The 26,068-nt window shown below is 36.5% G+C and overlaps 1 protein-coding gene and 1 non-coding gene across 2 annotated transcripts; one reads left to right on the forward strand and one right to left on the reverse strand.

Annotated features, from left to right (window-relative positions):
* The first annotated feature begins 18,063 nt into the window (after nucleotides 1-18,063).
* On the forward strand, nucleotides 18,064-19,347 carry LOC107895553 (probable disease resistance protein At5g43730). The gene has a single exon (XM_041078560.1). The coding sequence runs from the start codon at nucleotides 18,064-18,066 to the stop codon at nucleotides 19,345-19,347; it is 1,284 nt and encodes a 427-aa protein (XP_040934494.1).
* A 4,270-nt stretch (nucleotides 19,348-23,617) lies between these two features.
* Nucleotides 23,618-23,724, reverse strand: LOC121209193 (small nucleolar RNA R71). Its single transcript, XR_005904310.1, has one exon. It is a non-coding gene; the product is annotated as a small nucleolar RNA R71 (small nucleolar RNA).
* Nucleotides 23,725-26,068: the final 2,344 nt, after the last annotated feature.

Genomic DNA, 26,068 nt, shown 5'->3' on the forward strand with positions numbered 1-26,068 from the left:
CTACTTCGGATAGACAAAAATCCTACGCAGATTTAAAAAAAAAGAAATTGAGTATCAAGTAGGTGATAAGGTATTTTTGAAAGTATCTCCTTGGAAAAAAAGGTTTTGAGATTTGGTAGAAAAGACAAATTAAGTCCTCGTTTTATAGGACCGTATGAGATCACTGAGAGAATAGGGCCGGTTGCCTATCGGTTGGCTATACCATCCGAGTTGGAAAAGATTCACGATGTGTTCCATGTGTCTATGTTGCATCATTATTGATCGGATCCTTCATATGTGATTTCACTGACACAGGTTGAGATTCAACCGGATATGACTTATAATAAAGAACCGATTAAGATTTTGGCTTGAGAAGTCAAACAGTTGAGAAACAAAAGCATTGCCTTAGTGATAGTGTTATGGCAAAGAAATGAGGTTGAAGAGGCTACAACCTGAGGAGGCTATGAGAAAACAATACCCATACCTTTTTACCGGTAAGATTTTCACGGGACGAAAATCCTTAAAAGGGGGAGAGTTGTAACATCCCGAATTAGGGTCTAGTCAAAATAGTAGTTTCGAAAACAAAAATCTAAAATATAAATAATTATTTTATGATTATTTTATGGTCCATGATATGATTGCATGGTTTTGTGAAATTTTCATGAAGAAATTCTATGCCTAAAGTGTCCAATTTGAAGTTAGGGACTAATTTGAATAAATTGCAAAACTTGTGTTCTAGAAGCTTCAAGCATGAAATTGTATTGGATTATTAATTAGAGGTCCTTAAATAGCAATTTGACCAAGTTTTAAAATTTTGGACAAAAATGAGCGTGAATAGGAAAAATTGAAAAGAAATGCTTTAAGGGCATTTTTGTCATTTGGTAAATAAAAGAATAAAAAGGGAAAAATCAAGTCAAAAATTGTGTCCATCTTCCTTCTAGTGTGTCGAAATTTGCAAGGGTTCCATAGCTAGGGTTTTCAACTTTTCAAGCTTGATTGTAAGTGCTCCCAAGCCCCAATTTTTATATTTTTTGCATTTTTGAAGTCCTTGAAGCATGATCTATCCATTTCTAGCCATATTTTGAGCTAGGGTTCATATGTGAAATTTGACCCATGTGTGTCATGTTTGTATTTTGATGATTAATGGAAGATTATGAAAGTTCGATGTGTGATGAACATCTTTTACTAAGTGATTTTTAGGGAAAACACCTAAAAAAGACTTGTTTGTAAAATGTGTAAAAATTAGTAAAAATATGAAATAAAGGAAAACATGGGCTGATATGAGCATGGTATAGGTTGGGCTAGGCTTGGGTAACCAAGAAAATGCATGCATTTCATTTTACGAGCCTAGGGACTAAAGTGTAAATAAGTGAAAAGTTAGGGGTAAAAAGGTAATTTTACCAAAGTATGAATTATGGGTCAATTCAAACAATGTATGTATTGAACAAGTTAAATTTGGCATTATAGATCAAGAAAAAGTGATTCGAGTCTTTATCGAAGGAGAAACAAAGTTTACGAGGATTAGGCTCATTTCTATCATTTTGTACTGAGGTAAGTTCATTTGCAAATTATGCAACATGTACCATACTTTAAATGCTTTAATATTGCATGTATGGTAAGTATATATATAATTAATGTGATGTTGTACCATGTGTTAATGCTTAAATTTTATTATGAATTATGCTTTGATTATTCCATGAGTATGTGATTGGTGCTATGGTTATTGAAATCGACATTACGAGCAAGCTCAACAGAAATGTGGTATCGAAGAATCCTGTTTGAACCTTAGGAATAGTTTAGGATATAAGTGACATGTCATTAAGAACTATGTGATCTGAGTTCATGATATATGTTACACATGTTTCGGCATTCCGGGTATTGGTCCTGTATGTTCTACCGGTGGCTGAGTAGTCCAGCATGTGTTGCGGATACCTAACAGCTTGTGTGAGTAGCCCATATAGCTATATCCTGACCGTCAACTTGTGAGAGCAGAGTCGTGAGTAGCTCAAAAGCGAGCAACATGTGATATGTGATATAAGGTAGTGTTGGCTACATATGGGGCACTTAGGTGCGAGATTCCGAGATTCCAATGTATCCGATAGTATTCTAAGTGTTCAACAAGTAGTTCAAAGAGAAGTTCCATGAGTAATTTTAATGAACAAGTCAAAGACGAGAAAGTAAGTATTATGTGCAAGTTGGTACAGGTATGTATATAAGCTCATGATTAAAGATCTCGGTATGCTATGAACATGTGGTAAAAATGCATATGAGAAAGTTATGCTTATGAGACTTGATGACATTTATGAAACTTTCCCTTATGCTAATTGTATGATTATGTTGCTTATTATTTGCATGTGAACTTACTAAGCTTTAAATCTTACTCCCTTTCTTCTTTTTTTTATAGTGTCGCCAAGCTAGCTCGGGGATTGGAGGATATCGGAGTTTTCGATCACATTATCAATTGAATATTGGGTATAGTTAGTCTCAACATTTTGAGTATGGCATGTATAGGGACTTGGTCTTTTTGTTATGTATCATATTGATTAGCGAAATGTGTTGGCTCATAATGGTATTGTGATTCATTTTGTATATGGCCATGAGAGATGGCTCATATTGATTATTCGGGTTGTAACCCTAATCATTTGTGCATGCATACAAATGTGTTATGCTTGATGTGGTTGCTTGTGGTTGATTATGTTAATGAGTGTGATGGATTGCATGTATATTTAATGTATGAAATATGATTAATGAGTATGACAATAAATGTAGTATAATGATGAATGGATATGAAATTGGTGTGGAATGTCATATGAAAGCCTAATGGTTTAAGTATGTGATATGTTGACACTACCAAGTTATAAATTAACCATGTATGTGAATGCTTGAGTAACTAAAGGTGCCATGTTGCATGCCACGAAGATAGTGTAGGTAGGTGAGTGTTCAAGGGTTGCAAATAGCTTGGAAAATAGCCTAGAAATTGTCTACACGGTTAGACACACGGGCATGTGTCTAGGCCGTGTGTGGCACACGGGTTTACCCCATGGGTGTGTGATCCGGCCATGTGTCCCCTGTACCCTAATTAATGCAACAGAATGCCCAGTAGTAAACACACAGGCAGAGACACGGCCGTATGTCTCAGCCGTGTGGAGGACACAGCCTTAGGGCATGGGCGTGTACCCAGGCCCTGTGAAGTCTGCACTTAATTTCAAGAATTTAATTCGCCACACGGGCATGTGCTGTAGCCGTGTGAACTCATTTTGTTGATGACGTCATAGTCAGAGAGTTACACATGCTAAGGAAATGGGCGTGTCCCAAGCCGTCATACACGCCTACCCACATGAGCGTGTGACTTTCTAAAACAAGAAAATTTTCTAAGCGTTGAAAAGGTTCCAAAAATTCTCAGTTTAGTCCCGAACCGCTTCCGATGTATGTTTTGAGCCTCGTAGGCCCTTATAAGGGACAATTTGCATGTGATTGAAAAGTTTTAAATTAGGATGAAATTTTATGGCTCGATTTTGTATGTTTGTTTACATTTAAGTCTGGTAATGCCTCAAACCCTATCCCGGTGTCAAATACAGGTAAAGGGCTGTACACAAGGGATTTATTTTACTAAAATTTTAAGCTTCCTTGCTTTCTTACTGTAATTTTCGATTGAAAAATGAAACAAGAAGATGGCCATTTTGTTTTATTTTATTTAATTTAGCTTTTATTACTATATTACAAAATTACCCTTATCTAACTTTAAAATTTTTATAATTGCCAAGCCATGCACATCCACTAACTCATTTAATGGTCTAATTACTATATAAGGATATCTACTTTAAATTTCTGTAACTATTTAATACTTTTAAGTAATAGAATACAATTTTTGCATTTTATGAAATTTAATCCTTTTCATCAAATTAAACATGTAAATGTTAAAATTTCTTAACAAAATTTTTATACGGTAATATTATCATGTTGTAGATCATAAAATAATATTAAATTAAATTTTTTTCCTCAGATTTGTAATTTTAAAACTACTGCTCCGATTTCACTAAAAATAATTTGTTAAAATAAATAATAAAAAATTATAAGCTCAACTCCCGAAAATGGAGTCCCGGAAATATATTTTTCTTCGACACCCCTGATTTTTAGTTGGTTACAAAACTTGGGTGCAAAAATGATTGTTAACGAGAGAGTACTTACATCTTTTGCGACCGAGGCAATAACCTGTTTATAGGCAGTTCAGGTGGGGTTAGAAATGGGACTCTGATAGGTTATTATGGAAGGGGTTGCACTTAGTGTTATTCGACGAGTAAAGACATTAAAAGAGGATGGATCAGTTCTATGTTCGTACATACAAGATATACAAATATTAAGCAAAAGATTTGAAGATTCGCTTTCAGAAAATATCTAGATCTGGTAACAGGGTTGCTCATGAACTTAAAAAAAAGAGCATTTAAAAGTCTAAGGAATACTGACATGGGACATCGACTACTAAGGAAGGCCATGTTAGCATTGGAGGGAGATGCGAGAAGTATAGCAACATCGGAATGAGATGAGAGGACTGATGGGCATAAGGAACAGAGGAGGAAATGAAGCACCAAGAAGTTATTTAAAGGAAATACTTCACAGATAAGGATGAAAACAGAAGAAGTAATGGAGGGAACAGGGATTACGAAAAGACAATAGTGGGATCTGGCAGAAGGTTTCTGGAGACAATGCAAGTAATCAATGAAAAAGCCTTGGAAATGATAGGGCATTTAAGTTTTTTGAAACGATGAAGGCTATGTTTAATAACGATGTTGGGCATTAGGGATATCGAAATGGGGCTTGGTGGGATTAGGGAATTTTTAGGTTTGGGCTTGATTTAGGTTTATGATTCAGTAAGATTAGTAATTTTAGGTTGAAGTTTTTGGTTTTTTTTTTGTTTTGTAATGAATTTTGGACCAGGGCCCATTTTAATACAAAGTCCCAGATTTTATTAAAAAAAATTATTTTTAATAATTGTCTACAAACCTTATTTTCTTTTGATTATATGATTTTGAATATTTCATGCAAAGTTAAAAGTAAAGAATTACTTAAATTAATGAACTTTATTTTCCATGCCAATTAAACTAAACCTAGAATCAATTAACTTTTTCATTTGGGTAATATAGTGATGCAAAAATTTTGGGTTTAGCATGAAAGATTCAAAATTATATAATCAAAAGAATTTTTTTAGTTTCGTAGACCATTATTAAAAATAAGTTATTTAAGTTGATTTCATTAAAGATATTTTGAAAACATAAAATAAAATTTTAAATTTTAGGAGGAAAATAATTTAATTAATTTTAATATTATAGTAATAAATTGGTTAACACTAATAAAGAATAAAAAAAACATTTTACATGGGAAGTACCTTGCATGCCAATTTTACATGGGAGAGTTGGTATTTAGTCATTTGAGTTTGTTGTGAAGAATGTCCGTGACAAGTTGAATGGTTGGGTTGCAAAGAAGCTTTAGTTGGCCGGTTGGGTTATGCTAGCAAAAGTAGTACTCCTGTCTATTCCGAACTATTTCATGGCAACGAATCGATTGTCGATTTTGACCTATAGAGAAATTGAAAAATTGGCTCAAAATTTCATTTAGGGATCCACGGTTGAGACAAGAAAGTTGACACTAATTCGTTCGAATGTTTGTTGTACTCCTATGGCTGTTGGTGGGCTTGATATACGTAGCTTAATGGACCAAAATAAAATTTTCTTATTAAAATTAGGATTCTAGTTACTTATGAAGACAGAAGCCTTATGGGTACAAGTTGTGAGAAACAAGTATAATTTGTATGGAGTTTTACCAACCGGTATCTCAAGAAGTAATTATTCATTCTTTTGGAGGTCGCTCATGAAATTTTGGCCAAAGGTACTCGGAAATGTTTATTGGGCAATAGGGGATGGGCGTCTGGTAAATTTTTGGAATGACCTTTGGGTCCCTCAAGAGGGCATTTTGAAAAGATGGCATATTAGAGGATCAAGTTTGGATGATACTCTTCGAGTCAGTGATTTGGTGGATGATAATGGTAATTGGGATTAGGGCTATCTAAGAAATTTACTTCCTGGTAGGATTGTTTTGCAAATAGGCGCAGTAGTCCCACCTTTATTAGATGCTGGGCCAGATTGTCTTGCATGGAAATGGGAGACTAGGGGGATGTTCTTTGTATCTGAAACTTATAAAGGACTCCATCAGTTTGATTTGGGTGTCAATGCACATACTTGGAAAATGATCTAAAAAGCAAGAGTGCCTTAAAGAGTTAGATGTTCATGTGGACTTTATGGCATGGGAGATTTTTAACTAATAGTGAAAGGGCAATGAGACACATAACGAATGATAAAAGTTGTGGGAGGTGTAGCCATGTTGATGAATCAGGTATCCATCCTTTATGTGATTGCAGTTTCGCTAAAGCGATGTGGTTGTCGATTGTGCCGAAACATAATCAGGTATAATTTTTCTCCTTTTCACTTCAAGATTGGTTGCTGTGGAATTTGCAAAATATAGGTAATTATAGTTATCATGATATTGAATGGAAAATGTTCTTCCCAATAATTTGTTATCTATTAAGTTAAAATAGAAACATGTATTTATTTTCGATAGGCCATAATTGTGGGCAGGAAATTGTGGATAAATGCATAAGTTGGGCAAGAAGTTACAAGTGGTTGAATATAGCACGATTGCATGATAATTCGAGGGTGACAACTAACCAATGGGCATGTCCGACTAGAGGATAGGTTAAACTTAATACATATGGACCTGTATCGAGAAATAGCTCATTTGCGGGCATTGGGGGAGTGTTTAGAAGTGCCGACAGAAAGTGGTTAGGTGCCTTTTCGATGAAGTTAAGAAATGATTCAATTTTCAAGATTGAGGCGAGAGCCTTACTTGAAGGCCTACTTATATCATGGAGGAAAGGTTATCAACAGTTGGAAGTGGAATGTGATAATGCTCTCTTACTTGAATTGATTTTAGTTGGCAGAGCTACAGATAGTCATTTGATTAAAATGCGTCTTATCCATCATTTATTAGCCGAAATTGGAAGGTCATTGTTCATCATATTCTGAGGTTGCAAAATACAGTAACTAATCATATGGCCAAGTTTATGGCGACTAATTCCACAAAAATTCATTGGTTTGAAGAATCACCACAATCAATTAGAAGTTTAACTGAGGTAGATTATGCTTTTGCTTTGAGTCACTAGTATAATTTTTTTGAGTTTTTCGCTTTAAGCTGTCTTTTTTTTTTACAAAAAAAAACATTTTTCATTCTTTAAATTACCAAACAAAATAAGGTAAGTAAAAATCTTCGTTAGTGACAACATGTAGTAGGCAGGTTGGTCGGGTTCAATAGGTTTCACAACCCATTAATACCTCTAATTACCTTTTAAGGAGTAAATGTTTTTCTTTTTAGATTTTTACAGTTTTCATAATTTTAATTTTTTAAAAACATATTTTTTTTAATTTTAAATTGCTTTTAATTTTAATAAATTTTTATTTAAAAAATCATTTTAAAAAATTATGATTTTTTATCTAAAATATAAAAAAGCTTTTAATTTTAAAAATTCTAAGTATTTTTACGTACTTTTAAAAATTAGGAGTAAATGAACAAAAGTATTAAGAGATAAAAAGTTATTTTATCATTTTTTATTACTACATTAATAACTTTAATAATAAATTAGATAGCAGGAGGAAAAAAATTAAATAAAAATAGTATAAAGATTTAATATAAATTAAAATTAAAATTTAAAAAGAGTAGAGGTAACTCACACGTTTAAACTCAAACGAAATTTGTTTGTCAGCAAACTAAAAGCCAAAGATCAAAAAAAGATTCTGTTGGAAATACTCAAGTCTAAAAGCCATAGATCCACCCACGCATCCTTGAATATAATATATATTGAAAACAAGAGAAGCAATAATTGAGGGGTCGGAATGTCATTTAATACAATGGATGACAAGGCAAGGAGTGATTTTCCTCCATCCAAACCCTAAATCCAGCCCATACTCAGACACATTTATGCTACTTCTGCTCGCATGTCTTTATTTACCTAAGCTAAGTCACACAGTTTTTGGGTCACAGCTCTCAACATAAGGGTTATTTTTGTCTCACTCCTGATGGAAAAGTTGTTGTTTCATGTCATGTTGTTTTTGATGAGCATCGGTTTTTGTCTTTGCCTTCGTCACCGACCACTGAGGATCAATTCGGGCAGACTGCTACGTATGTTCCAATTGTTCGACTATTCCCGTCCAACCCTCCGACTTCACATGGCTATTCATCTCTTACTCCTGCTGTTTCCTTGTCAAATCCTGTGTCTGACTCTGCGTCTGCTTCTGTGGGTGCTCATCCTGTGGGTGCGCAGTCTGGTTCTGATTCTCCCTCAATATCTGGTCCGTCTGGCGCTGCTGATTTGGGCGACTCACGGGATAATCCTTCTGCGAGTCCATTGTCTTCCCTTCCTTTAATGACGCCCCAGGTACCGTGTGATCCGTCCGGTAATACACATGCTATGGTTACCCGATCGAAGGCAGGAATTTTCAAACCCAAGGTTTTGACAGCTGAAGCTGCTGATTTTGAGCCTTGTTTTATTGGTGAGGCTCTAGCTCATCCCGATTGGAAGGTTGCTGTTCAAGATGAATTTGATGCTCTTCTGGCTAATTCGACCTGGGATCTCGTGTCTTCTCCTCCTGACTGGAAGGTGATCGGGTGTAAATGGTTATTCAAGATTAAGCGGAATCCTGATGGGTCTGTTAGTCGTCGAAAGGCTCGTTTGGTTGCCAAGGGATGTTCACAGGTACCAGGTTGTGATTTTATGGAAACATTTAGCCCTGTTGTTAAACCGACTACTATTCGTGTCATTTTGTCTATTGCAGTTTCGAGACGATGGTCTCTTTGTCAAGTCGATGTGAATAATGCCTTCTTAAACAGGGATCTAGATACTGAGGTGTTTATGCAACAGCCTCTCGGGTTTGTTCAGTATGATTCTACTGGGCAACCGTTTGTCTGTCGATTGAAGAAGGCTTTGTACGGGCTTCGTCAGGCTCCTCGCACCTGGTTTGATAAACTCAAGCGGTTCTTGGTGTCAATTGGGTTTGTCGTTTCTAAGTCTGATGCCTCTCTTTTCATTCGGATTACGTCTGAGTTTGTGCTCTATGTCCTGGTGTATGTTGATGATATAATTATCACTGGAAGTGACTCGTCTATTATCGCAAATTTTGTTGACCAGTTAAATGCTGAGTTTGCTCTAAAAGATATGGGTGATTTGCATTATTTCCTTGGGGTTGAGGTTACTCGCTCCTCTTCTGGGAGTCTGCACTTATGTCAAACAAAATATATTCGTGACCTTCTTGCTCGTAGTTCCCTTTCCAATGCGAAACCGGTTCCTACTTCCATGGTCAGTTCTTCACGGTTATCAAAGAGTGATGGCGATCCGTTGAGTGATCCTACTGAGTACCGGAGTCTTGCGGGTGCCTTGCAGTACGTAGTTCTTACTCGTCCTGATATTGCTTATGCTGTTAATCGTATTTGTCAATTCATGCACAGCCCTACTACGGTTCATTTGATAGCTTTGAAACGGATATTGAGATATTTATGTGGTACTCTTGGTTATGGTATTGTGTTTCGTCCTTCTACCCGGTTGTCTCTTGTGGGGTATGCTGATGCTAACTGGGGGTTGGATTTTGATGGTCGTCGATCCACCTCTGGCTACTGTGTGTATTTTGGTCATTCACCTGTCTCTTGGTGTTCCAAGAAGCAGCAAGTCGTCTCTCGTTCTACGGCTGAAGCGGAATACCAGAGTCTTGCCGCCGCTACTAGTGATGTCACTTGGTTGCTCTCCTTGCTCCAGGAGTTACAGGTCTCTTCTGTCGATACTCCTACCATCTGGTGTGATAGTTCTAGTGCAGTTGCAGTTGCTACCAATCCTGTTCTTCACTCCAAGTTCAAGCATGTGGAGCTTGACTTGTTCTTTGTTCGTGAAAAGATTGCTGCCGGGACTCTTGTTGTTGGCGAAGTACCTGCTTGTGATGAGGTTGCTGACATTCTTACTAAGCCGCTTTCTTTGACTCTTTTTACTCGGTTTCGACAGTTTCTTCGAGTTTTACCAATTGAGAAGATGGATGCATGTGAGAATAGTTAGTTACAAGTTGTTAGTCTGGTACGTCTAGTGGTTAAGCTGTTAAGGAAAAGATAGTCAGTTGTTGACCTCTATAAATATATCAATTGTATTGCTCAAGAGGATTTTTAAGCAGAAATAATAATATTCGTTTTCTCTATACATAACTCTCTGAATCTGTTTGTGTCTGTATTATACCTGAGATTTCTTCACACAGGTAGGCCAAGAGAGGATCCTCAGTGCTCTTCATCTTTTGCAGGTATGCTCCTCCAAGTGCTGCAATTTAATGATGTTTTGCTGCTTTAACACTTCTTTTCTTTCGTTGTTGAGAAATTTGTTTCATAAAAAGTTTGAAATAGTCTAAATAAGTTCGCTATAACGTGCGATCACTTAATAAAGATACACGATCACTTAAACTAGGACTACTTTAACCTGCTTGTTTGCATAACTGAGTAAAAAGTGGGATATGAAGGCAACCTAATCTATACATATATCTTTTTCAATTGCAACCTAGTCTATATCACCTTTCTGTTTCCCTTGAGATACATATGGAATGGTGACCCATTATGGGCTTATTCTGTGAGGAATTCGGTTCCTTTGCTTGCTTCACTAATGCCTACATCATGGAAATTGCCTATCAGGAGACTGATTTGAATTAGGCCGTCTGTCTCCCCTACCAATGAGCTATTTAGTGTTTCTCCGAATACGCATTTTGCTTTTTCTAATCAAAACACATTTATGCTAATGTAATAGCTCCAAAAACAGCTCATTAATATGGTTTGATAATATACATATATTATATCAAGGTTATCTCATGTTTTACTTTATAAAAAACCATTATAAGCAAAACTTAAATAGAATATAAACTTAAATTTTGTCTAGGTTAAAAATATTTTGAGAGATTGAGAGCACAAATTTATTCAAATTAGGGAGGATTTATATGTGTATTGTTTTTGTAAGCAATCAAGAGAGTATATTGTATTGCAAAACTAATCTCTTGAGGAGGAAACTTAATAGGAGAGTGATCTCATTTTTATACAATGGTGAGGCCACTAAATTGATGAGAGTTAATTCGATGTTAGGAGTTAAATTATTGGTTGTATTGTGAAAAAGATCATGGATCATTGCTCTGGGCAAAGCTTCATAAACATAAATTGAGTTTGAACTGTGTAAACAATTTAGATATTTATTTTTACATTTATTTACTCTTGATTTTGTAATTAAAAATGTGACGTTTGTTTTTATTAAATACCCTCCTTTCTATAAATATCAATTTAAGAATATAATAGGTAATAAAAAATATTCTCCTTAGTCTAATTTATTTTTCAAAAGTCCTACTTTTTTTTTAATTTACAAATTGTAGATATATAATGATTAAGCCCGACAAGAAAACATAACTGACGTTTTTATGTTTGTATTCAGGATTTTGTAAATTGAAGATCAAAACCGGAGCGAGTTTAGCATTATTGAAGCGTAAGTTCACTATGCTGTTTGTCTTAAGTGCTTTTAAACTTCAAGAGTTTGGACTTTTTCTCTTCAATTGTAAGTTCCCAGTGGTTTTAGTTAATGAGATTAAATTAAGGATTTTTTTAATAAATAAAATAATATTATTGATATAATAGACGTCGATAATGATGATATAAAATGATTGTAAAGTAATAAAAAAAGAAAAGTAAAACACACAGATTTTATGTGAAATTTTTTTGGGAAAAAAACTATAGAAAGAGGAGAAGAAATTCATTAATATTGAAGAACGAATGATAGAAGAGAAATTTAGACTACATATATCTATTTAAAAGTTGAAAAACCTTATTCTAATTCATATTAAATAGAAAAAGTGTAATTCTATACAGTTTCGGCCTTAAGCCTTTAAAGATTCCCTTATTTTGTTATTATATTTTATTTTTTTAATAAGAATAATACTATAAAATAATATCTAAATTTGATAAAGTTTTGGCTTTCATTTACAAAAAATACGTTATCCGTTGGAAAAGTTAGATGGTGGATGATGTTATATACATAATTTATAATTTAAATAAAATTTTAATTCCATGATCTAAATAATTGAGTTAAATGAATGATTCAGCATTGTTCAATTTGGGAGAAATAAAGCTTAGAAAGTAATTTCATGCCACAAATGTTATTCCATTTTTCTAATTGATTAATTACAGAGGTAGTAATTGTTGTTCCAATAGGGTCGGAAGCGTGTAAATTATTGTACTAAAAAATCACACAAAGTTCAATTCCCAGGGAAGAGAGGTGGATCACAAGGATCTCTTAAATACCAAGTCTTTCCTTAGTCAGAATATTCCTTCTAACGTAATTTAATAGCACAATTAAATACTACTATTATACCCTCAAATATTGAAAGAAAAATAGGACAAAAAGAACACAAGAGTTTTAACGAGGTTCGGTAAATTATACCTACGTCCTCGGGCACTAACACCAGATGATAACTTTACTATCTCCAAAATATTACAAACAAATAGAATTCCTTAAGAATTCTCAAATGGGAGAAGAGAGAAAACTAAGAGAGAAAGATTGGTTGGGATGGTTGAAATGAGAAATGGTTAGGCCTATTTATAGTTGAGGTTCAGGGACTAACTTGCAAATGGCCTAAAAATTAGGGACCAAAATTGTAATTATCCCTTTCAACTTTAAACAACTTGCCAACTATTTTTTTTCTTTCGGTGCCAATTGCACCTCCCACCATTTTTGACTTTTCAACCCCTTTTTAATTTAACTTATCAACAATCTCCACCTTGAAGATTTGATTAGGATAATCACATCTTCACACACTTCCTTCAACTCCCCAAATTCGATAAAGCTATCTTTTGTAGTGCCTCCAAATGCGCTCTCGAGCGCCATACACCTAAAGGTGCTCAAATTCTCAGGATGTTAATCAAGTTCAAACAATGATTAAACTTGATTGTTGTTACCACCTTGGTCATCATATCTGCGGGATTATCTGTTGTCGGAATCTTCTCAAGTAGAATTTTTCCTTTTTCAAAGACTTCCCGCACAAAGTGATATCTTACGTCGATATGCTTGGTTCTTGAATGATAGACTTGATTTTTCGCTAAATGAATAGCGCTCTGACTGTCACAATATAGACTAATGTGACTTTGAACAACTCCCAAGTCTTTCAATAATCCATTAAGCCAAATAGCCTCCTTAACAGCTTCTGTAACTGCCATATATTCTGCCTCTGTAGTAGACACAGCTACTGTAGACTGTAAGGTAGACTTCCAACTCACTGGGGCTTTCACAAGAGTAAACAAATACCCCGTAGTTGAACGACGTTTATCTAAATCACCAGCAAAGTCAGAATCAACATATCCAACTACAAACTGACCAAGTGCTTCATCCTGTTCAAAAATTAAACCAACATCTACGGTTTTTCGAAGATACCGTAGAATCCATTTCACAGCTTGCCAATGTCCTTTTCCAGGATCATGCATATACCTGCTCACAACTCCAACAGCTTGTGAAATGTCAGGCCTCGTACACACCATCGCATACATCAAACTCCCAACTGCATTAGCATATGGGACTTTCGCCATATATTCTCTTTCTTCTTCAGTTTTCGGAGATAATTGAGCACTAAGTTTCAAATGAGAAGCAAGTGGGGTACTTACATGTTTTGTGTTTTCATTTACACCAAAACATTGTAATACCTTTTTCAGATATTGCTTCTGATTCAAACAAAGCTTGCCTCTCTGTCTATCTCTACTTATCTCCATGCCGAGAATCTTCTTGGCCTCACCTAGATCTTTCATCTCGAACTCTTGATTCAACTGAGCCTTCAGCTTATCTATCTCATTTTGGCTCTTCGAAGCGATTAACATATCATCAACATACAAGAGTAGATAAATGAAAGATCCGTCATGCAGCTTCTGCAAATACACACAATTGTCATATTTGCTTCTTGTGTACTTCTGCCTTCTCATAAAGCTATCAAATCGCTTGTACCACTGCCTCGGGGATTGCTTCAATCCATATAGCGATTTGTTAAGCTTACAAACCCAATTTCTACCACCAGCATCTGTGTATCCTTCTGGCTGAGTCATATAGATCTCCTCTTCTAACTCACCATGCAAGAAAGCCGTCTTAACATCAAGTTGAGCTAGCTCCAAATTCAACTGTGCTACCAAGGCCAACAAAATTCTAATGGAGGAATGCTTCACAACAGGGGAAAATACATCATTGTAGTCAATTCCCTCCTTCTGAGCGTAGCCTTTAGCTACCAATCTTGCCTTGTAGCGAATATCCTTCTTGCTAGGAGATCCATCTTTCTTTGCGAATACCCACTTGCATCCGATTGCCCTTTTACCTTTCGGTAATTGCGCCAACTCCCAAGTATTGTTCTTCCGGAGAGACTGTATTTCTTCATCCATGGCGCTTTTCCATTTATCACTTTCTAAGCTTTGCATTGCTTCTTGATAAGTGATAGGAATATCATCAACAACGGGAAGGGCGTAGGCCACCATATCAGTAAATCGAGCAGGTTTACGAATTTCTCTCCGTGGCCTTGCAACTGCAACTGGTTCTGGTGTACTTAGTGGTTCTTGGGTCAGAACCTCTTCAACCTCTAATTCCTCCATTGTGGCTCGAGAATTAGACTTATTAACTGGGCAAATCCCCATCTGCTCAAACTCCACCTGTTTTGGAGTACACTCCACCTGCTGTGGAGTATTGCTCATCTGAATATCTTTATCTGCTACCTTTTTCAATGTGGCAGATTCATCAAAGGTAACATCTCTGCTACAGATCATTTTCTTTGTGCTTAAGCACCAAAGACGAAATCCCTTCACTCCAGAAGTGATTCCCATAAAGAGAGCTTTCTTTGCCCTCGGATCTAACTTTGACTCCTTCACATGGTAATATGCAGTGGATCCAAACACATGTAAGGAATCATAATCTGTAGCCGGTTTTCCAGACCATACCTCCATAGGAGTTTTTCTTTCTAATGCAGATGATGGCAAACGATTAACAAGATGGCCAGCGTATGTCACAGCCTCAGCCCAAAATTGCTTGCCCAACCCAGCATTGGACAACATACATCGAACTTTCTCCAGTAATGTTCGATTCATACGCTCTGCCACTCCATTCTGTTGTGGTGTATCCCTAACTGTGAAGTGTCGAACAATACCATACTCTTGGCACACATCGAAGAACGGATCACTTTTATATTCCCCTCCATTGTCCGTCCTAAGCCGCTTGATTTTCTTGCCAGTCTGGTTTTCGATCATAGTTTTCCATTTAAGAAAAACTCCAAGCACTTCATCTTTAGTTTTCATGGTATACACCCAAACTCTTCTGGAAAAGTCATCAACAAAAGTAACAAAGTAATGTTTTCCTCCCAACGAAGGTGTTTTGGAAGGCCCCCACACATCTGAGTGAATATATTCCAAAATACCTTTTGTATTATGGATAGCAGTGCCGAATTTCACTCTCTTTTGCTTTCCCAGAACACAGTGCTCACAAAATTTAAATTTGCAAGCCTTTGCACCTTTCAACAATCCTTGCTTTGCCAGAATTTGCAAGGATTTTTCGCTGGCATGTCCCAACTTCATATGCCACAACTGCATTGAGTCCAAGTCTTTGTTACCGGAAGCTGCAGCGACTGCTCCAATAACTGTACTACCTTGGTAGTAATACAAGTTATTTTTCCTGATGCCCTTCAATATCACAAGTGCGCCAGATGTCACTTTCAAAACCCCATCTCTCATAGTAACAACTGAACCATTGGATTCCAAGGCTCCCAATGAGATGAGATTTTTCTTCAAACTGGGCACGTACCGAACATCAGTCAGAACTCTGGTTGATCCATCTTGATTCTTTAATTGGATTGAACCTATCCCAACAGTTTTACAGGCATTGTCATTGCCCATATAAACAACTCCTCCATTTAGTTCTACTAAATCAGAGAACCACTCCCGGTTAGGGGACATATGATAGGTACAACCCGAATCCAATATCCACTCATCTGAGTGGAACGACGATGATGATGCAACTAGTGATAGTTCAGAGTCACTGGTATCATGCTTTGCAACACAAGCATCTACAGCAGCTTTTCCCTTACTCTTCAGCTTTGGACAATTTTTCTTCCAGTGGCCTTTCTCATGACAAAAGGCACATTCATCTTTCTCGAGTCTGGACTTTGACTTTGATCTCCCCTTTTGAGTTTTCTTCCGAGTGTATGAACGACCTCGGACTACTAAAGCTTCTGTATCTCTAATTGAGTTTTTCTGTTTGTCCTTCTTTCTCTGTTCATAACTGTATAAGGCCGCACAGACTTCGCTCAGAGATATATCACTCCTGCCATGAAGTAGAGTAGTTTCTAGGAACTCAAACTCCTCAGGAAGTGACCCCAACAGCATCAAAGCCAAATCTTCATCTTTGAATGTCTCATCCATATTCAGCAAATCAGTGACTAACTGATTAAATTTGGTGATGTGATCATTCATTGTGGTACTTGGGACGTATGTGAAGCGAAACAGTCTTTTCTTCAAGTGGAGCTTATTTTGACTGTTCTTCTTCAAAAATTTTTCTTCAAGTGCCACCCACAACTTATTTGCAGAAGTCTCCTTTGAAAAAGCGTACCTCTGCTCTCGAGAAAGGCATGATCGAATTGTGCCACATGCCAACCGATTGATCGCCTTCCAATCTTTCTCCTGTACATCATCTGGTTTCTCTTCATCAATGGCAATGTCTAGACCCTGCTGAAAAAGGGCATCTAGAACCTCACTTTGCCACATACCAAAATGGCCGGTGCCATCAAAGATCTCCACGGCCAATCTTGTATTTGCAATTGTCGGTCTTGTCCACATGGACGATGTTGAAGCTCCTACACCGACCGTTTTCTCCATAATCTTTCAATATACCTAAGGAAATCTTTTCTGATGTGGAAGATCAGTTTAAACTGCAACCACAGAGCATACTACGATTAACCTTCGGCTCTTGATACCACTTGTTGTTCCAATAGGGTCGGAAGCGTGTAAATTATTGTACTAAAAAATCACACAAAGTTCAATTCCCAGGGAAGAGAGGTGGATCACAAGGATCTCTTAAATACCAAGTCTTTCCTTAGTCAGAATATTCCTTCTAACGTAATTTAATAGCACAATTAAATACTACTATTATACCCTCAAATATTGAAAGAAAAATAGGACAAAAAGAACACAAGAGTTTTAACGAGGTTCGGTAAATTATACCTACGTCCTCGGGCACTAACACCAGATGATAACTTTACTATCTCCAAAATATTACAAACAAATAGAATTCCTTAAGAATTCTCAAATGGGAGAAGAGAGAAAACTAAGAGAGAAAGATTGGTTGGGATGGTTGAAATGAGAAATGGTTAGGCCTATTTATAGTTGAGGTTCAGGGACTAACTTGCAAATGGCCTAAAAATTAGGGACCAAAATTGTAATTATCCCTTTCAACTTTAAACAACTTGCCAACTATTTTTTTTCTTTCGGTGCCAATTGCACCTCCCACCATTTTTGACTTTTCAACCCCTTTTTAATTTAACTTATCAACAGTAACAACTTGTCAAAAGAGGGTGTTAATCCATTTCTACTATTTTTTTCTAACAGAGCAATTACAGAGGTAGTAAAAATTTGTCTAAGCTGCGGATGCAACTGGTTACTGCGCAATTATGGATATGTAAAGGATATCAATAGTAACCGGAAGAAGCTTGAGGCGGCCAAACAAAGGCTGGTTGATAAAAAGCGGAATATTGAAAGTGATACTGATAGTTCAGGCAGGTCGGATGAATTGAATACCTGGCTTCAAAATGTGGAGACAAGAATAGACGAATTGGAAGAGTGGAGAAACAACCTGTCACATACTTGTGCGGATTATGTCCATTTCGTCACTTGTATAAGCTTGGAAAAAGTATTGTGAAGAACACAAATGAGGCAACTTCTCTGTACGATGAGCTGAGAAACATACCCAGAATGGCAACATCAACTCGTCAACGTCAAAATCACAAGTGCGTGTGGGAAAATCAAGAAACAATAGTTATGCATTCATCACTCAAAGAGAAAGTGGAAGAACTACTAGGATGGTTAAAAGATAGTAGATCGAAGAGAATTTGCATAATGGGACCCGCTGGGATAGGGAAAACAACATTGATGAAAACTGTGCGTGACATAGTAAAAAAATCTTGTGATTTTGGGTTTGACCACATCTTTTATCTGTCTGCCACTGAAACAACAGAAAGCAAACAAAAAAAAATTTGGGATCTTTTAGGCAAAGGAAGGAATGAAGACACCCATCATCAAGAAAGAGAAACTGTGATATCTGAGGAGCTACGGACAAAAAAATATTTGTTGTTTCTTGATGACGTTTTGTCGGAGGTTAATCTCAAGGAAGTTGGGATTCATTCTGACCATGAACATGGACGAATAGTGTTCGCATGCAGAGACAAATATACTGGTCACACTGATATCGATATGACACTTAAGCCGTTATCCCCGGAGGACGCAACAATGCTCTTCTGGAAAGCAGTGGGTTCGGAAAGGAAGAAAGGACGAGATGCAGAAGTAATTATTGGATTGTGTGGTGGCATGCCGCCTATACTCAATTTAATAGGCAGATGTCTACGAGGAAAGGACGACCCTAAACGATGGCGGGATGTGAAGCGTCAACTGCAATGTCCTAATATGCAAGGATGGGAGGAATTCGGCGAATATTACAACTTCCTCAAAATTGTTTATGAGGGGCTTCCTACTGATGAGTATAAGCATTGTTTACTTTACTGGGCAATTTTCCCTCTAGGTGAAAAAATTAATAGAGATCATATAATTGAGTGCTGGGCAACAGAGCAGTTTTTGGAACCTGAAAGGCTGTGTGAAGCACGTGATAGAGGGCATACCATACTGGATGATTTTGTGGACAAATTTCTGCTGCAAAAAGGAGAAACGTCGGAACACTTCAAGATGTTTTTGTGGTTCCAGAAGGCACCATTGATGATCGCAAATAAAGAAAATGGTGAACGTGTCTTTGTTGAAAACGGTAAAAGTATTAATGAACTTGAATGGATACATGGAAATAGAGTCCTATTCGCTCGTACGGACCTGTCCTTGCTGCCAGAAAAGCCAGAATGTAGAGGGATGGTAACACTGTTACTTCATGAAAATGACACCAGCCGCTTGCAGGAGCAATTATTTTCAAGCATGCGTGACCTTAAACTTCTGGGCTTACAGGAAACAAAATCAGAGGACTTCCTTCATCCATAACCAGATTAAGACATCTCAAAGGGCTCTTCCTATACAACTGCCATCTGTTAGTACAGCTTCCTCGGGAGATAGGGGCTCTCCAAAATCTCCAAATCCTTGTTGTACATCATGCTGGGATCTATTCTTTGCCAAGTGAGATTGGACAATTGGGAAATCTAAAATGTTTAAGAATTATATTCAAAGAAGCTGCCAGGCAAAACCAGGCCACAGCAGAAAGTAGAATGGGCGTTAAGTGTTTCAACTGCAAAAGAGAAAACACTAAAGGAAAGATAATTCCTTGTAAAGTTATTGAAAAGCTTTCTAAGCTAGAAGAGTTGAGTATTCATGTCAGCCCTATTGACAAAACATGGCAAGAAAACGCTGATGTAATTGAAAGTGAAATCACGGAGCTGAAAGAACTGACGCATCTTCTGTTCTACTTCACCAACATGACGTCTTTTGAATGCTTCACCAGGAACAGTAAATCATGGAATGCAAATGGCCAAAACTTCAGATCTTTCAATATCTCTATTGGTCAAGACGATAGTTCGGCGTCTACAGTCTTTGAATTCTCAGCTGAAAAGAATCTCAAGTTTTCTGGAGGAAACGGATTCCCGGAGGCTGTTTCTGAGGTGCTTAAACGAGCAATTTCATTCGAGCTGATTGGTCACACCACAGCTTGCAACATAACGGACAATATTCCTGCTGATGCATTCAACGAGCTGGAGGTTTTCACGGTTGAGAAATGTACTGAAATGAAGAGCATCATAACCGGTGACGCTCATCTTACAGGAAATTCAATTTCAGCATCTGGTATTGAAAAGAGCTTGCCAATAGCATTCGAATGCCTGGAAGAGCTGCAAATAAGGAAGCTACCAAATTTGGAGAGTATCTGGCAGGGAGAGATATCATCGGAGAGCTTTAGGGCGCTGACTACTCTGACATTAAAAGAATGTGATAGTATAACAATACTTTTCAAGCTTGAGATGGTTCGTCAACTCTCGCAGCTAAAAAATCTTCAAGTTGAGGACTGTAGAGGGATTCAAGAGATTATTGAAGCAAATCTTCAAGTTGAGGACTGTAGAGAGATTGAAGCCGAAGGTCCAGTTGCAACTACGTCCTTTACAAGTTTGAAGAATTTCCAACTATGTGGCTTGACAAGCTTATCTTCAATCTGTGATGCCTCGTTAGAATGGCCTTCTTTGGAGACGATACTGATCAAGGAATGTGAAGATTTAAAAAGCCTTCCACATATCTTGCCAAATGCTTCCAAACTGACAGAAATTCAATGCGCTGAAGCTTGGTGGGAGCAACAGGATTGGCCAGAAGGAGCCCAAGGGCGTTTCAGCAACCTTCACCGTGTCCTCAGCTGAATCATTAACTTCAGCAACCTTGGCCTTGATGCTAGATCAGTTGCAACAAAATGGAAGAAGCAAAAACTGCAATTTTTGGAGCATCACCCAGCTAAATAATTGAGCATGGCATAGATATTTTATATATTTTATTTCAGAGCTTCAAAGGGCCACATCTTTAGGTCGGTATCCTTCTAAATAATTGAGTTTGTGGTGCTTACTTTTATTTTATCATATGCATCGTTGTTAACTGTTTTTGAGTCTTCTTGTGGTACTTGATACCCTTAAATCAAGGCTATTTAATATTATTAAAAAGGTGGTTTATAGTTGGTTAGGTTAGCTATAATTTGCCATCCACATCTTGTGAAGAAGATTTTCCCTGCTTTATGATAAAAAAATTTATGTTTTTGACCTTCTCATTGGAATCCATGGAACAACTAGAAAAGCTTGGATATATATTTAACTCTTAAAATGCTATGGCTAATGTTAGAAAAGCTTTCTTGCTAACCCAAAATAAACTTGATATATACCTGTCTCTCTTGCCAATCATAGGAACAGGGATTGAAGTTTCATTATGATGGAATACTTTATTTGCTCTCCTACGTGCGCCGAATAATCTCCTTTTTTCTGAGCGTTCAGATTTATTGTAATCTCTTGCAAAACTATATTTAATCATGCATGTAAATACGTACAAGTATTTGCCATTCGGTTTACAAACTTTAGCCTGGCTTAGTGAGTGGCTATGCCCCTTTTTTTTTTCTTTTTTTTTTCTCTTGTCCCGTTTCCTTTGTTTCCACTGCGCAGCTTCATTCTCGTCCCTCTTTTTTCCTTTTTTTTGTACTTTTTATTCTTCTGTTATTACAGCCAGTCAGGCTTGGATGAAGCTGAATTCGCAACATTCCATCCCCCTGTGAAACGTAGTCATATAGTTGGGTTTCCAGGCTGGAAAATTATATACCTAAACGATTCTGCGCCAAACCGAAACATAACAAACACCACACATCCATAATATAGAATGTTAAGAATATACTAGATTACAACTAAAGGAACTAAAATCAAACAATCTATACATTTTCAAAAAGAAAATATCCTTTCTAAGTTTAAAAATATTAATGAAGTTTGAAATATGAAAGTAAGTTTCGAGATAAATAAAGTAAATTAAGAGATTAAAAGTTAAAACTTGAGTAGTACTGATATCATTGATCTTGAAAATCTAAGAAATCTTATCACTTAGAATATTATAAGACAATACATTAAATCCATGAACGTTACTTCTCGGACATTCTGCTTCTGTAATCTCTTGAATTTTATTGATAGACTTCAATAGTAGTTACGTAATATCCCATAATAATATCTCGATTCAACTCAGAAGCGGATCTCCTTCAAGATTGAAGATCTCCATTCAATTTCCTTAGAAATTTTATTGAGTTCATTTATGTCTTGTTGTTATCTTAATTTTGAGATGTTTTCATTCCAGATTATGAACTAAATTCCCTAGATACCCAGGGAAGATGAAACCTATGATGAATCTTATTATTTGGTCTCTGATTTACATGATAAGTACTTGATTCTTGTTCTCAATTATGTATGCTTATTTTGTGTTTTAATATTTCCAGGATATTAATTCATGTTTAATGTGCTTATTTCAGTGGAGCAATAGTCCCTATTTAAGAGTAGATCTAGCATAATTGAGTGGAGTTGCATACAATCCTAGAAATAGAACGACATAAATCTACCGAATTAGAGTCAAATCTAATAGGGGAATCAATAGATCGAGTTAATGCTACAATAAGGGTTTTAATTAGAAAGAGATTTCAATTAATCAACCTAGAGTCAGTTGTTTTTACTCTCGAAAGAGATATTAACATAATTTAGGGATTTTTAGGGATCAAGACACAAGTGAATAAATCGTTTAATTCAGATTCATAATAATAGGTGAAGTCTAGATGGATTCTTTCTTGGGTATTGTCTATCTCATTGGTTATATTCGTTTATTTTCCTATTTCATTCTCTATTGTGTTCTTAATTAAATTAGATTAGTAAATTTAGATTAAAAACAATTCTTTCAATTTATCGGCTAAATAATAGAAAAACGGTAATTATTAGTACTTTTAGTCCTCATGGATACGATATTCCCTACTCAACATAGTTATAATACTATTCGATAGGTACGCTTGCCTTTGTCATAATTACAGTTAGTTTAGTAGCCATCAAGTTTTTGGCACTGTTTTCGGGGACCAAAATATTAGGAACACTCGATTTTTATTAATTTAGCCATTTTCATTTTTTATTATATTTTTACTTTTAGTTTAATTTTTGTTTTATTTGTTTCTGGCAGGTTCCTTTAGTTTATGACTAGAAGAAACCCATAGGGATCATTACTGTTCGACAGCGAAGTTGAAAGTACAACTCGTAGAAATCGTAGAGAAGCAATACAGAGTCGATAAAGTATAGTAGACGAGCAAAAGGACGTTATTATTATCACTGAGGAGATGGGTGATAATCAGAATAATCAACTACCTCTTGTAGTTGCTGCAAATCCTACAAATCTAGCAAATCAGAATCTTGCTCCTAGTACTATGTACGATTATGCCAAGCCCACTCTAATTGGGGCTGAATCGAGTATTGTGAGACCTACCATTACTGTGAATAATTTCGAACTGAAGCTGAACACTATTCAGATGGTACAACAATTTGTTCAATTTGATGGTTTGCAAGACGAAGATCCAAATACTCAATTGGATAATTTTCTGGAAGTCTGTGACACTTTCAAGATTAATGGCATTTCTGACGATACCATTCGCCTACGATTGTTCCCCTTTTCGTTGAGGAACAAAGCTAAACAGCAGTTGAATTCTTTACCACGAGGTTCGATCACTACATGGGATCAAATGGCCGAGAAATTCTTACTGCAGTACTTCTAACCAACTAAAACGGCCAAGTTGAGGAATGATATCTCTTCCTTCATTCAAATTGACTTAGAAACCCTATATGATGTATGGAAGAGGTATAATGACTTATTGAGAAGGTGCCCTCACCATGGGTTACCTCTATGGCTACAGGTTCAGACTTTTTATAATGGTTTGAACCCCTCAACTAGGCAATTAATCGATGCAGCAGCCGGTGGTACTCTGAATAAGAGAACACCTGAAGTGGCTTATGAATTTATAGAGGAGATGATACTAAATAATTATCAATGGCAAGTCATGAGAATGAAGCCGAATAGAGCAGCTAGTGTTTTCAATCCAGATGCGGTCACCATGTTATCGAATTAGGTAGAACAATTAAATAAGAAAATTAATAATTTATATGGTTCTACGCATGTACATCTGGTGATGCAGTGCGATACGAATGAAGGAGGGATAAATAATCTAGAATGTCTACCCTATGGTCCTAGAACAGAGAGCGAACAAATCAATTATATGGGTAACTATTCTCGGCCTCAAAATAACCTTTATAGTAATACCTATAATGCAGGTTGGAGGAACCATCCCAATTTCTCTTAGGGTAGTTAAGGAAATCAGAGAGCACAACCCCCTCCAAGCTTTCAACAACCTTACCAACAAGAGAAAAAGTCGAACCTTGAGGAGATGTTGACGAAGTTTATCTTGGTGTCAGAAACCCACTTCCAAAACACCGAAACAACACTTAAAAATCAACAAGCGTCGATTCAATGGCTCAAGAACCAAATAGGTCAACTTGCGAAGTTGATTTCAGAATGACCACAAGGTAAATTGCCTAGCAATACCGAAGCCAACCCAAGGGAGCAACTTCATGCAATTATTGTTCGAGATGAACAAGGGTTAGTTGAATCTAAACCAGAACTGAAGCAAGAAATTATGGTAAGTAATAGTAAGGTCGAGGTAAGCCAGAATGAACAAAAGTTGGTCGGTAAGGAATATAAACCTCGTGTGCTATATCCTAACACGACGAAGAAAAACCACACGAACGAACAATTTGGTAAATTTCTTAAACTTCTAAAAAAACTACATATTAACTTACCGTTTATTGAAGCTCTTTCGCAGATGTCCAATTCCGTAAAATTTTTAAAGGAGCTTTTGGCAAACAAACAGAAGTTAGATGATTCGTCGCATGAAGAGCTAAATGCAGTTTTCTCGGCCATTTTGCAAAATGAACTACCCAACAAATTGAAAAATCTAGGGAGTTTTACTATTCCTTGTTTAATTGGTAGTTTAAATGTTAATAATGCTTTGGCTGATTTAGGGGCTAGTATTAATGTCATGCCTTATAAACTGTTTAAGCAATTAAATCTTGGGAAACCCAAACAAACTAGGATGAGTATTCAATTAGCAGATAGAACCATTAGATTTCCTAGGGGTATTATTGAAGATGTTCTTGTCAAATTTGATAAATTCATATTCCTAGTTGATTTTGTTGTTTTAGACATGGATGAGGATAGTGATGTACATTTGATTCTAGGTCGGCCATTTTTAGCAACTGCTAGAACTATTATTCATGTCAGTACAGGTGAATTAATACTTCGTGTAGGTGATGACATGATTACACTCCAAGCTCGTGATTCTGTTAAAACATCTAGTGATCAAGATAATTATACGAGTTCTATTAATATGAGTAACATTGTAGCTCAAACTTCTTTGTAGGAAACCCCTCAGAAAAACGTGATGAAGCCACGTTCTAGTCCATATGACAGAAATAGAACGACTCATGAAGAACGAATGTTACAGATCGATAAACTAGACGAATGACAAACACATGTCAAGGAGAAATCGAGAATACATGATGCAGAACCAAAGTGACGCCATGATGAGTATAAGGATGGAACAAACCAATTTAAGGTTGGGGACCAGGTACTGCTAGATAAAACGAATCCTTGAATTTCCATGTTAGAGCTTAATGCAAACGAAACAACTCCTTTTACGGTACTGAATGTCTTCCCACAAGGTACAGTCAACGTAACTCATTCTGAATTCGGCATATTTAAGGTAAATAGTACTCGACTTAAACCTTATGTTGATGATAAAATTGATAGCGAGAAAGTGGAGTTTTGACTCTACGAACCACCGTGATCGTGCAAATGCAAGGTAAGTCGATCTTAGACTTTAAATAAGAGCTTCTCGGGAGGCAACCCGAGTGTTAACACTGCTAATTTTCTTAATTTTATTATATATATTTTTTAAATTAATTAATTTTGAAAATTAAAAAAATTTATTTTTGACCCACACAAGTGTGTCCTTGGCCTTACGGGCATGTCTTTAGCTGTGTGGATCTTGGGACTTAATTTTTCTAAAAATCGACAGAGACACAACCTAAAATAGACCACACGGGTGTGTCCTAGGCCATGTGAAACTTGGAGCTCATTTTTTCATTTTTAAATCAAGTCAAAGAGTTATATGGACAAGGCACACGGT

The sequence above is a fragment of the Gossypium hirsutum genome, chromosome A10, assembly GCF_007990345.1.
Source record: "Gossypium hirsutum isolate 1008001.06 chromosome A10, Gossypium_hirsutum_v2.1, whole genome shotgun sequence".
NCBI lineage: Eukaryota > Viridiplantae > Streptophyta > Magnoliopsida > Malvales > Malvaceae > Gossypium > Gossypium hirsutum.

Excerpts from the sequence above, each read along its gene's own strand:
- LOC107895553 (XM_041078560.1), top strand. The coding sequence starts at position 18,064 with ATGGCAACATCAACTCGTCAACGTCAAAATCACAAGTGCGTGTGGGAA.